At 37.0% G+C, this 13,424-nt stretch overlaps 3 protein-coding genes across 3 annotated transcripts in view; all 3 read left to right on the top strand.

The window, feature by feature from the left end:
- Positions 1-946: 946 nt before the first annotated feature.
- On the top strand, positions 947-2,681 carry LOC132172423 (cytochrome P450 71D8-like). The gene is made up of 2 exons (XM_059583922.1): positions 947-1,828; positions 2,073-2,681. Exons 1-2 carry the CDS (start codon positions 947-949, stop codon positions 2,679-2,681), a joined length of 1,491 nt encoding a protein of 496 aa, XP_059439905.1.
- Positions 2,682-5,926: 3,245 nt separating this feature from the next.
- LOC132170189 (F-box protein CPR1-like) lies at positions 5,927-10,176 on the top strand. The gene is made up of 5 exons (XM_059581080.1): positions 5,927-6,230; positions 6,459-6,492; positions 7,701-7,716; positions 9,064-9,126; positions 9,193-10,176. Exons 1-5 carry the CDS (start codon positions 5,927-5,929, stop codon positions 10,174-10,176), a joined length of 1,401 nt encoding a protein of 466 aa, XP_059437063.1.
- A 2-nt stretch (positions 10,177-10,178) lies between these two features.
- Positions 10,179-13,424, top strand: part of LOC132170188 (cytochrome P450 71D8-like) — a 17,100-nt gene continuing 13,854 nt past the window's right edge. The window contains exons 1-3 of the mRNA XM_059581079.1: positions 10,179-10,198; positions 11,210-11,323; positions 11,419-11,713. Coding sequence (XP_059437062.1) covers positions 10,179-10,198; positions 11,210-11,323; positions 11,419-11,713 — 429 coding nt within the window. The remainder of the gene's footprint in view (positions 10,199-11,209; positions 11,324-11,418; positions 11,714-13,424) is intronic.

The raw sequence follows: 13,424 nt of genomic DNA, 5'->3' as shown, positions 1-13,424 counted from the left end.
AGAGAGAGAATTGCTTTATATCTGTGTCTGCCGCTTAATTGCTTTATATATTTTGGGTGATTGAATTGTTTATTGCTTCATAATATTAATTCCGCATAAATTGTGATAAACAAGTTTTGGAGTTGGTATAGCGTTTTTCAATTGTGAACTCAAAAGTGGACAAGAAAACTTGAAAAAGAAGTGATCATTTATCACTAGATTCCTGGAAAGTCCTCTCTGTCCCTCTTTGCTTGTATATGTATGTTGGGCAAATACTTCATCTAAATGCCAAATACTTAGGCTTACAGATGAAGCTTTTACTGTGTTAAAAGAGATTTGCTTGCACGTGAATGATCCTAAATTTAATCACAGAAAATCATCATCGGATGATTTGCATGTGCAAATTTGTACTTTTATTTAACTCTGTACACCCCTGCATTCTCCAAAAAGCTAATTTATCCTGCTACAATACTAAGGTATTATGTGTGAATCATGTGATATTATGTAAAGAGAGAAGTCATGAGAAATTGCTCCCCACATGGAACAACTCAATTTGGTTTGGAATATGCCATAATTATTTGGCGTTGATCAGTCACCTACAAGTAATTCAGACTGCAATGTTGGCTCCATGGCCCCTCGAATAATTATTTTCATACTCAAAATTAAATTAATAATGAAATTATGCCTTGTCATTTTCACGAATGAGACACGCCCTTAGATTAATTAGCATCATATTGGTCGGCAAAAGAAAACATTTAGTCTGTTTTGATCTTCTAGTCTTTAGAATAATCAAATGATTAAATTTTCTCTCACGTTCTTGTTTAGGGGTGCAATATATATTTGCACCAAAAAAGTCAATGTTTATACCTACTGGCTGATGCGATCGAACTGCTAATAGCACTATAATTTTGCAACAATTGGGTGAAAGAAATTTGTAGAGTAATCACTTGTTTATCTCCTTTCTGTGATGGTGCTGCAATACTCCTTGGCTCTCTCCACTGTCCTCCTTTTCTTCTCTTTGGTTTGGCTGTCAAAGCTATGTAAAAGATCCAAACTTGAGAAATTGCCCCCGGGGCCATGGAAGTTACCCCTTATAGGAAATTTGCACAACTTGGTAGGTTCACTACCACACCGTGCTCTCAGAGAACTAGCCAAGAAACATGGACCTCTCATGCACCTACAATTGGGTGAAGTTTCTGCAGTTGTGGTGTCATCCCCCATGATGGCCAAAGAGTTCATGAAGACACATGACCTTGCCTTTGCTCAAAGGCCACTATTTCTTGCCCCTAGAATTTTCGCCTATGGTGGCTCAGATATTGCCTTTTCTCCATATAGTGATTACTGGAGGCAAATGCGAAAAGTCTGCGTCTTGGAACTCCTAAGTGCTAAGAGGGTTCAGTCCTTCTCTTCTCTTAGAGAAGAAGAGGTTGATAATCTCATTGACTCCATCCACTCATCTTCAGGATCTCTAATCAATTTTAGTGAACATATTTTCACTATGACAAGTACCATTATATCTAGAGCAGCATTCGGTAGCAAATGCAAAGACCAAGATGCATTTCTATTGTTGGTCAAGGAAATGATATCCTTGGCAGGAGGCTTTGAGTTGGCTGATTACTTCCCTTCACAAAAATTTGTTCTTGTGATTAGTGGGATGAAAGCTAAACTAGAGAAGATTCATAGGAAGATTGACAAGATCCTGGAGAACATCATCGATGAGCACAGGGAGAACCAGATGAGTGCATCAGCAGAGCAGGAAGATCTTGTTGACGTCCTTTTAGGCCTTCAGCAAAGTGGTACAGCACTTGAGTTCCCAATCACAACCAACAACATCAAGGCCGTCATTTTGGTTAGTATTTCTGCTTGAATCATAATCATTCAAAAAGAATTAATTCGCAATAACTTGAGGTCAATCACTTCTGTTAAAAAGAATCTATAAATGTTTCTTAATAAGAAGATTATGGTCTATATACAACACAGATGACATGAATCTGCTACAAAATTAGTATGAACTGAGATTTTGATATTTTGATATTTTGAATGATGCAGTCATGAAGCTGATTTATACTTGATTAAATCTCAATTTTTTCTAGGACATATTTTCTGGTGGCAGTGATACTTCATCAACCGTAGTAGAGTGGGCTATGACAGAAATGTTGAGAAACCCTAAAGTGTTGGAGGAGGCTCAAGCTGAAATAAGACAAACGTTTAAAGGAAAGAAAAAAATTCACGAGAAAGACCTTCATAAACTAAGTTACTTAAAGTCAGTGATCAGAGAAACTTTAAGGCTACACCCTCCTGCTTCTATGTTACTCCCAAGAGAATGCAGGGAGCAATGCAAAATTGATGGCTATGAAATACCCATCAAAACCAAAGTCATTATAAATGCGTGGGCAATTGGAAGAGATCCTGCATATTGGCATGATGCTGAAAGTTTTATGCCAGAGAGGTTTGCTGATAGTTCAATTGATTTCAAAGGGACTCACTTTGAATATATCCCTTTTGGGGCAGGAAGGAGGATGTGCCCAGGAGTATTATTTGGTTTAGCTAATATTGAACTTCCTCTTGCTCAACTACTATACAAATTTGAGTGGAAACTCCCAAACAGGATGAAGCCAGAGGATTTGGACACGATTGAAGCCTTTGGTGCAGTTGTCAAAAGGAAAAACAACTTGCGTTTGATCCCTACTTCTTTTACTTAGTCCTTCACTTGCCCTTTGAGGCATTATCATTACTGTAGCTTTGAACCTAAAAATTACTTGGGAAGATGGTCGGGGATATATATAGCTTCGATTGTTAATGCTTTTTAGATTGTGTTTTTTGTTTTAAAAAAGTGTTATGATGTACGTGATTTATATGAAAATAGTTATGTTTTGTGTGTTTTGGCTGATTATTAATGTTTTTGTTTCGAAGAAAAAGTAGTGTTATTAAACAAAGTGTTAAAAAATTAAAAAGTTAATAGTTATTAAGATTCATTTGTGGGATGGTTGGTTGGACATTCAAAAGAAAAGTTTGAACTTTTATTGTCAAATTGCCGCATTGTGTAACAGTAAACTATTACTTTTTATTGAAAAGGGCAATTCAAGATGGCTAGTCTCCTACAAACTAAGCATTTCGAGGATGCTTAAACCTCCAAAGTTCACAAATGAACAATTGACTACCAAAAACTATTGATTACATCTTCAAAGACCCTATTTATACTTCCTTCTTCAACTAACAACTTCTAACTAACTTCCAACTAACTTCCAACTAACTCAACTGAATTACAACAGAAATAACAAAATGAACCTAACTAAATAGCAAATTAACCAATTTCTTCTAATGCCTGTTACACTACTCACCCCTTCAAAGCACCTTGCCCACAAGGTGCGCTTGAAATAAAAGCCAGGCTCCATTGACGTAGCCTCATATAAGGCTTCTCAACCATTCAAACAAATCAAATCATTGGTGTAGCCTCATATAAAAGCCAAGCTCAATTACTTTGCTGGCAGCCTTTGAGTCATATAAATGCCACGTATAATCTCATGCAGCTGCCACCAAGCCCTTCCATGCAACTGCCACCTCTTCTCCTACATGGCTTGTTGCATCCCTTTCCTCTTCCAAAACACCTTGGTCTTGTTCACAGGTGTCGAACAGTGGCAGATTCAGGTGCTGCTCCAGCATGCCCATCCTAAGGATTCCTCCTATCCGAACTTCAAGATTTGTTTTCAGCCAACACACGCCAATTACAGTTGAATATCCACTGGTTGTTGTCGAGACCTTCCTTCCCACATTCTTTTCTTCCAGCGCCATCGATGTTTCAAAAAAATAACATGCATATCATCCTCCTTTTGAGTATTGAAACACAAACGAACTCCAAGAATCACTCGTACCCTGCCGTACAGTCTTTTGCTTCCAACTTGTCTTAAACACCCACCACTCATAATCCCAAAACATATCCATCATTAGCACTATTTTCGACTCCAGCATTTTATCAAACACGTAATCTTCATCAGGATAAGTCTTATCATTATGTTGAAATTTCTTCAAAAATTTGATGGTACTATACAGGCGCGGAATTCTCTCAAGAAATTGGTGCTACAAATTGAATTTGGGATTACCTTCACTTTGATAGATTCTAAGAGGCTTAACTCCTTTTCCTCTTCTTCTTGTTCCAACTTGTCAGTGTTATCCAATTCCAAAGCAGACATCCCAAAATTGTTCATCTGGTCATTTGTACCTTCTGAATTTCCACCTATTGACTCCTCTGCCTTTGAATCATCATCTAACAATATTATTTCGTCTATTTGTTGTTGCTGTGAATCTTGCGAAAATCTTTCTTTTAAAGCTCTAGCAAAATCATCCCAAGAAGAAAAAAAAAAATTGACTTAGGTAATTCTTGGAACCAAATTAGAGCTGTACCTTCCATGTAAAATGAAGCAATTTTCAGCGTTCGTTGATCTGGTGTAGAGTAATGCTCAAAAAACTGCTCAGCCTTGTAACACCAATTCAATGGCTCCTCTCCATCAAACATTGGAAATACCATGTGACCATAAGGTACATGCTTATCCTTTTGTTTTGGTGCAGATGACAACTCCCGGATACTTTGCAGTAAAGGTTCGATTCCGCTTTGATACCACTTGTAAAAATAGTTTTGACTGTTTTGTGTGTTTTGGATGATTATTAATGTTTTTGTTTTGAATAAAAAGTAGTGTTATTAAACAAAGTGTTACAAAATTAAAAAGTTAATAGTTATTAAGAATGCATTTGTGGGATGGTTTGTTGGACATTCAAAAGAAAAGTTTGAACTTTTATTGTCAAATTGCCGTACCGTGTAACAGTAAACTACTACTTCTTATTAAAAAAGGTAATTCGAGATGATTAATCTCCTACAAACTAAGCATTTTGAGGATGCTTAAACCTTCAAAGTTCACAAATGAACAATTGACTACCAAAAGCTATTGATTAATAATAATAATAAAAAGCTATTGAACAATTGACTACCAAAAGCTATTTGTAGTGATTTTTTTATTTGAATAATAATAAAAAGTGAATGATTTGATATTAAAAGTGAAAAAATTAGAATATTTTGATGTTAATTTTTTTGAGAAATTGTAATGAACAGTATTTGGGCCAACCCCATCTCATTACCAAACAAAGCAAAATATACTGGCACTTCTGTGGATTATGATTATCACCACGAACAACTAGTTTGCAATGACCATCACTCTGTTTCCGGCATCGCACCATCACGAACAACTAATAGGCGTGAATGATTTATTCTCGCCTCTCTCAATGCACGTCCCTGTAGGCAACGAGAAAGCGCCTCTCTCAATACACGTCCCTTTAGGCAACCAGAAAGCATTTATTCTCGCTTCTCTCCACACAGTGCCTTGTAGGCAACCAGACTCGATCGCTTCTCTCAACACTGGTAATCAAAACAAGTCTCCATCGTTCTTCTTTTCTGGACCTCTGTTCCAATTTTTCTCCAGAATTACAGGTTTCTAAACAGAGAAAATGATGCGTATTTTTCACAAAAAGCTTCAGAAATTTATCGTCTGCGCTTGCTCTCATCATCGGATGGCCTTCAGCCATCCCCTATTAACCACAGCTCCTCTATATAAAGAGACAGACTTCTCTCTTCCGTTCCCACCGTCAGCATTCTCAACTCGTTCTTCTTCCGTTCTCACCGGCAGCATTCTCAACCTGTTCTTCCAATGGCTGACGTGTGGCAACCTTTTTTCGTGAAGGAAAGGTTGTCCCAATGAGACATTGACAGAAAGAAAATCTCCAATAGTTGGGCAGTTGAGGCGCGCCAGGCGTTCCTCAATACCCTTGGAGGCTTGCCCCTACTATTTACAGTAAAGAATATAAGAATGTGATGGTGTGATGCCGGGAACAGAGTGATGGTCATTGCGTGGTGATAACCATAATCCACAGAAGTGCCAATATAATCTGCGGCTTACCGATGGATTTTGGTGCAGATTTACGGGTAAGCAAGAGAGTTGAGGCATATTTCAAGTGGAATGAAGAACGGACCCGGCTTGAGATTAAAGTCGAACAGTCTTTTAGTCCACATTTGGATTTTCAACTCTACACTAAGGAGCTTGTCTTACTGGGCATAAAGCAAGGTGTCACCAGAAAAGATCTGAGGGATAAGAAGTTGCTGTTACCTCAGAGAGACTTGAGGAGTTTCTACGAGAGCTTTAGCGCACTGGTACAACAATTGATGGACGAGCAAAAATGGTTTAACATCCAACTCTATCTACCAGGTATGTGTAACTCTGTTGATGCAAAGATGCGCTCTAAAATAGGGGTTTCGGGGACGATGGAGGAGTGCTCTCTTGAGATCAATATAAGCAAGATTTGTTGGTGGTTAAAAATGCTAATTTGACAAGATCGTGGGCTTCCAGCTTCTCTGCATCAACAGAGTTAAACATACCCGGTGGGTAGAGTTGGATTTTAAACCACTTTTGCTCGTCCATCCATTGTTGTACCAGCGCGCTACAGCTTTCGTCCTCAAGTCTCTCTGAGGTAACAGCAACTTTTTATCCTTCAAGTCTTTTCTGGTGACACCTTGCTTTATGCCAAGTAAGGCAAGCTCCTGAGTGTAAACTTGAAAACCCAAATTTGGACTAAGACTGTTTGACTTTAATCTCAAGTCGGGTCCGTTCTTCATTCCACTTGAAATATGCCTCAACTCTCTTGCTTACCGGTAAATCTGCACCATGCATGAATCCATCGGTAAGCCGCAGAATATATTGGCACTTCTGTGGATTATGATTATCACCACGAACAACTAGTTTGCAATGACCATCACTCTGTTTCCGGCATCGCACCATCACATTCTTATATTCTTTACTGTTAAGTAGTAGGGGGGCAAGTCTCCAATAGTATTGAGGAACGCCTGGCGCGTCTCAACTACTGAAGATTTCCCTTCTGTCAATCTCTCTTTGGGACAACTTTTCCTTCACGAAAAAAGATTGCCACACGTCAGCCATTGAAAGAACGGGTTGAGAATGCTGCCGGTGAGAACGGAAGAGAGAAGTCTGTCTCTTTATATAGAGGAGCTGTGGTTAATAGGGGATGGCTGGAGGCAGGAGGGAGGTTTGCGAGGCCAGGTTTACATGCCCACTCACCTCTCAAAAAACTCCCATACTTCTGTTATAATTTTTTGGATTGCTCTCTATACCAACCCTCTGCCCTTCTTTAAGGGTCATCGATCAATGGGACCTAATTTCATCCTCAGCTGAGACGTAATTTTATTTTTCTGCAACTGTTGATGTTTCAGGGTTTGAACATTAGGTCAAAAAGGGTAACAAGAAAGAAGAGGAGAAAACGACTTTTTATTTTGTTTGCAGAACACAAAGTTTATGTAAAGTGAAAACGCATAGTTTGAGACGTGAGTATTGAGAAATTCGCTTTTTGTTCGGACCTCATTCCGGCCATTATAAAAGTTGAGGGTTGTATTTTTTTTTTTCATCAAAGTTGAAAGCAGTTAACGAGGGAGAATGCTTTTTTGCATTCTACCCGCAATCTCTTTTCCATCTCTTCATTCTACCCTAAATTTTAATGAAGGTGGTGGATAGAATGAAGTGAAGCATTCCTCCCATCTTGAAACATGGTTGGTTTGCTTTTTTCTGAAACAGCAATAGGTGATCGACTTAAAACCTTTTTTTTTTTTGTTCTATATTTTTTTGAAAAAAATCTAAACCTAAGTTACCCAATGACTATATATATAGAAACAGTAAAATTGAGGCTCAAACAAGTTTTTTGATTAGTGTATTTACATTTGATTAAAGCTTTTATATTTAAATTGCTCTTTTGATTTAATTTTTTAAGAATATTTATGGTTAATAATATTTACTGTTATACTACTGTTTCAGGAATGAAAAAATAAATTGCTAATTATATTTATATGTTTTAAACTAATTAAAATTTTGAATTATTTATTTATTTCGTAATTCGTTATATTCTTTAATTAAATTTTGTTCATTTTGTTTTTGAAAAAAAAAAAAAATTGAAACCAAATTCCTGCTCCACCACTGGGTGTAATATGGTTTTTTGTGCGTGCACGGTACTTAATCTCGTCAAGCAGAACATCACCAACTCGACAGGTCTCAAGGGTGTGATTCCGGAAGGTAAAAGGAAGATGAGCAGAAGAACAAGGTTTAAAATTAGGGTTAAATACCTCATACTCCCTTAGGGTTTGTCAACTTTATTTTTTTTTCTTAGGGTTTCATTTTTATCACAGGACCTCCTAGAGTTTTGATAAAGGACCAATTTAATCCATCCGTTAGTTGACCGTTAAGACTGACACGTGAACCAATCAGATGTTGACACGTGATACCTATTTAATTTTTTTTTTTTAAAAAAAAAATGTATTTAAAAAAAAAAAAAAAAGGAAAAAATTGGGCCACCCCCATCTGGCCGGATGTAGAGATCTTTTATAATTCTCAGACTATAATTTAATATTAAATAATATTTGAAATCAATAATTCATTAAATTTGTATTTAAGGGAATGTGTTTAATACAATTCAAGAATATAATTTTATGTTTTAGGTTATTTAAAAGTAGAGAAATTATTATGCACATTTAAGGATAGTTAAGGAAAATTAGGTAATAAATCTTCAATTAAAAATATTTACGCATTATTTTTTGTTTATGCCAGTTTAGTGCCCAAAACGAAATCGTTTTGGGCGCAAGCCGGATCCGAATAGCACAACCTAAATTGATGCCCTCGAGAGAATTTTTTTTTTAATATAATAAATGGGCTGTCAGCAACTCCGGATTTCTCGACTTACTTTTTTGAGGCTTTGACTCCTTGTAGGCTGTAGCCGGCACTAGGGCCTTTGCTACTTGCCTTGCGTAATGTGTCACTCCGTTTCTCAGGCTACTAATTATTAAAAATAGAATGACTAATTTGGCCTCGTCTTAAACCCTAAAGAATCAAAACCCACCATATATAAACACCACTATGAAAGCTCTGTGAAACCTACCGACATAGTTCAGTTCAGTTCAGACTTCAGACAACTCACTTTACAAGAATGAAGAATAATATATACCAAAAAAAGAAGAAGGAATTCGCTCGCCAAAATATGAAGATGAAGACTCTCCCGCAAGAGCTCATCGCTCAGATACTTTCCTTACTACCCGTCAACCCTCTGGTTCGTTTTCAATGTGTTTCAAAGCTGTGGTTCGCCCTAATCAACGATTCATATTTCATTAAGTAGCATCTCAATCGCTCCAAAGAACGCTTTCTCATTTTAGAAACCGATTATCCAGATGATCACTCCATGGTAAAGTTTTCCAACGAGGATCAGTTCGGCACGGCCGTGAAGATCAAACGACCACATTACAACTTAAAAAGCACGGAAATTGTAGGCTCTTGCAACGGCCTGGTTTGCATAAAGAGCTTCGATAATGAATCAGTCGAAAGGATTGTGATATGGAACCCATTAATCAGAAAATATAAGAAATTACCTCCTAAGCCTCTAGAAAAGTTTATTGCTAGAAGGCACTCAGCATTTGGATACGACCAGGTCAACAACGACTACAAGGTTTTAAGGCTTGTGAAGTACTGGCCACAGGCTTGGCTTGAGCGTCTAAGGGATGAAAGAAGAATATATAGTCTCGAGGTATATAGTCTCAGAGAACACTCTTGGAGAATGGTTGAAGAAGAATGGCCTATTGAGGAACCGTATAAAATATCGAACGAGGCGTGTTTCTCGAACGGTGCTTTTCATTGGGTGGTTACTTCTGATGAGACGAACTTAAAAAAGTACCATGTCACATTTGATCTCAGCACTGAAAAATTCCGCGTGCAAGCATTTCCTATTAATTCTTCTACCAAAGAGGATCTCGAATTGGTGGACTTGGGAGGATGGCTCTTTGCATTTTTTCCGCAACTCTCTGAAGTTTGGGTAATGAAGGAGTATGGGGTGTCCAGTGGTTGGACACTATTTTATACGGTGGAGCCGGCCTTTCCTAAATACCCTCCTTTTGTGTTCTCACACGACGGTGAAGAGGTTTTGACGGGAGAAATTTTAGGGCCAAACTCTAGAGCTGAATCCATTTGTCTCTATTGGTATGACATAAAAAGGAAGACACGCAGAATTGTTCAGATTGAGAATGTGCCCGATTTGTATGCGCCAGTTGTTTGTGTGGGAAGCCTCATTCTCCTCAATGATGCTGACAGTGACAATTATCTTCAATAACGATGGCACGGTGCATGCCAAGGTATATGTTTTTTTTTTTAATGAGTATTCAGTTGAATTTGATTGCCCTTGGGTCACGTATTATCAGTTTCTAATATAATTTGGAGTTGTTTTGTCATGGGTTGGATTTAGTATTCATACACTCATTTTCTTTTGTGTGGAAGGAAAAAGAGTAGTCTTTTGGTATATATTTTGTTATTTATATGTGTTAAAATCATCTTCTCATGATTATATGTCAAAAGGAAAAACAACTTGTATTTGTTTCCTACTCTTTATAGTCCATCGCCCTTATTGTTAAAGTAGCTTTGAACCTAAAAACTATTTAAGAAGATGGTCTCGAAATTATTTTCGTTTTTCTTAATGCTTTTCAGGGCTTTTTTAATTTTTAATTTTTTTTAAAGTATTATAATGTGACATAAAGATGAATGTAATTTTAAATGATTTATATTTTTGGTTGTTTAATTTGTTAATGTTTTTATTTTTTATTTTTTATTTTTTAAGTTTTATCAAACAAAGCGTATGGAAGTGTTTGATAAAATGTTGTAAAATTTTGTTTACTTCTCAAAAACCAAAAACTATTCTTAAATTAAACTTGGTAAAATTAATAATAGTTTCCCCAAATGGTTCTAGAATAATTAATTTTCCTACTCAAAATAAATTGTGAAATTATGCCTTGTCATTATAACGAATGAGAAAAAACACTAGTTCATATTGGTCCAAATAATGAAAGCTTTTTGTTGGTTGGATGGACCCAATTTAGTTATGTCCAACCTGTTGGAGTTATCTCACATCGGTTGTGGAAAGGATTGGTGGTCACTTTATAAGTGTGAGGAAAAGTCTCATCTCTTGAATTAACTTTTGTGGTTTAGAGAGGCCCAAGACCACCCAACACAACCTAATAGTAGTTTGGATTTTACAAATTGGGGCTGGGGTGAGGGGAGGATGGCCAAAGAGTTCATGAAGACACATGACCTTGCCTTTGCGTTGAGGCCAGATTTTCTTCTCCCTAGAATTATGTTCTATGGGGGTTCAGACATTGCCTTTTCTCCATATGGGGATTTCTGGAAGCAAATGAGAAAAGTTTGCGTTTTGAAAATCTTAAGTGCCAAGAGGGTCCAGATCATTCTCTACTCTTAGAGAAGAAGAGGTTCATAATCTCATGGACTCCATCCACTCATCTTCAGGATCTCTAATCAATTTCAGTGAACGTATTTTCACTGTGACAAGTACCTTTGTATGTAGAGCAGCATTCGGTAGCAAATGCAAAGACCAAGATGAATTTCTATCATTGACCAAGGAATTTATATCCTTGTCAGGACGCTTTGATCAGTTAGCTGATTTCTTCCCTTCACATAAATGTGTTCATTTTATTAGCAGGTTGAAAGCAAAACTAGTGAAGATTCATAGGAAGATCGACAAGATCCTGGAGAATATCATCCATGAGCATAGGGAGAAAAAGATGAGTGCATCAAATAGCAAGTCTGAAATAGAGCGGGAAGATTTTGTTGACGTCCTTCTACGCCTTCAACAAAGTGTGGTACGTACACTTGAGTTCCCAATCACAACCAACAACATCTCAAGGCCATCATTTTGGTTAGTATTTCTGCTACAATCCAAATCATTCAAAAATAAATATTTCCCAACGACTCTGGGAATTAACATATTTTTCTTCAATTAAAAAGAATCTATAAATGTTTCTTGATAAATCACCGTTGTAGCAAAAGTCCAACTCCATTGACTGATGCATGAAAAGTTATATAAATGATGGCTAGGAATATTTTCTTTTTCCTTTTCTGTGTATTATTTTTCAGGGTCTAATAATAACATTTGGACTTTTATTTATTTATTCTTGGATTTTCACAGAAATTTTAGGATTTTGAAATTTTAGGATTTGTTTTATATATATATATGCGCTTTTAAAGATTTTCTAGTAACGATAGGATTAGAATTCGTAAGCTATAAAAAGGCTTGTATTCAGGAGCTAGCGGAACCAGATATTTTGCATTAGGGATCCAAATCTAAGCAAATAGATAAATCCATAGATATAATCCTTCAATGTGTGTGTGCTCGTTTATGTAAACTAAAACTGACAAGTCTTAAACTTAATTTCATATTAAGTAATAAGTTATAATTGTATATAAAAGTTACATACCTATAAAGTGATGTTTAAAAATAGCTTTCTTTTCGAAAATAAAAGTTTTTCTAATTTGCTATAGAGAATTTTTATAAAAAAAAAAATAATAATAATAAAAATTTAGTATCTCCTTCGAATGATGCTTGATGACGGTCTTTCATGGAATAAAATTCGTCTATTATTATTTCTTTAGAAAGTTACATTTTTTTTTTTTTTTTTTTTGTAACAAACTGAATTTCATTAAAACATAAGACAGTTACAAGACAGACACATTAAGCTAAGCAGCTTAGACAGATTAACCCAATCTAATCAGACTATAAACTCCTTAAAGAAGGTGCAGATGGAAGGCATCTGCAAATGCAGCCCGAAAAAATCCTTGCCGCGGCGCAATCTGATGGACAAAACAATCGGAAGTACGAATACTCCATAGAAGTATCTAAACAGACTTTCACAAAAGCCATGGAAATTTAGATGCACGGTAACAGTGGAAAAAAAGTTTCCAAAAAGAAACCAAAAAGAAAGGGAAAAAAAATCCACAACACTTATGAGGAGTCTGAAACCTAATTGGATCAGGGTTAACCGAAAACAAAACAAACAAGTTACAGAATAGTAACACAACAGCGTTACAGAACATAAAAGCAAGCTAAAAAGCAAAATAAAATGTCAAAAAACCAACAACGGCGGAGAAGTTAGAGGCGCTCGGGCCCACGAACCGAAGAGGGAACTAGAAGATTGGTGTAGGAGGTGGGTGGAGGTGGAGCGGCGAGAAAGAGACCTCACATGCCGGCGCGTGGGGGCACTCATCGGCGCGTGGAGATTTGATGGGCGGATTGCTGGTGGCAAGCGTAGGTGGAGACGGCCAGGAACCTTGTGGAGTGGCTCGTGTGCATCCAAGACTTCCGGAAATCAAAAGAATAGATTTTGAAAAGAACATATCCAAAGATTTCAAGAAAAAAACTAAACCCAGACTTGGAGCGGCTGAAGATGGTGATGGTTGAAGGTTTTGCGGTGGAGGATGGACCGTTGCAATTTTTGGACAGAGATAAGGCCTCCGAGGAGGCAGATAGGATTTCCAAAGAGACGATTTTAGCCTCTGAGGAGGCTAGAAAGGGTG

Source organism: Corylus avellana, chromosome ca2 (genome assembly GCF_901000735.1).
Source record: "Corylus avellana chromosome ca2, CavTom2PMs-1.0".
Classification (NCBI taxonomy): Eukaryota; Viridiplantae; Streptophyta; class Magnoliopsida; order Fagales; family Betulaceae; genus Corylus; species Corylus avellana.
Note: the sequence above shows the minus strand (reverse complement) of the source record. Positions and strands in the feature narration are given on the sequence as shown.

What these genes read in the sequence shown, in the direction of transcription:
- LOC132172423 (XM_059583922.1), top strand. Translation starts at nt 947, where the DNA reads ATGGTGCTGCAATACTCCTTGGCTCTCTCCACTGTCCTCCTTTTCTTC. An exon ending in ACATCAAGGCCGTCATTTTG is followed by an intron (nt 1,829 to 2,072) that starts GTTAGTATTTCT and finishes AATTTTTTCTAG; the next exon opens with GACATATTTTCTGGTGGCAG.
- LOC132170189 (XM_059581080.1), top strand. Translation starts at nt 5,927, where the DNA reads ATGGATTTTGGTGCAGATTTACGGGTAAGCAAGAGAGTTGAGGCATAT. An exon ending in CATCCAACTCTATCTACCAG is followed by an intron (nt 6,231 to 6,458) that starts GTATGTGTAACT and finishes TTGTTGTACCAG; the next exon opens with CGCGCTACAGCTTTCGTCCT. An exon ending in TACTACCCGTCAACCCTCTG is followed by an intron (nt 9,127 to 9,192) that starts GTTCGTTTTCAA and finishes TTCATTAAGTAG; the next exon opens with CATCTCAATCGCTCCAAAGA.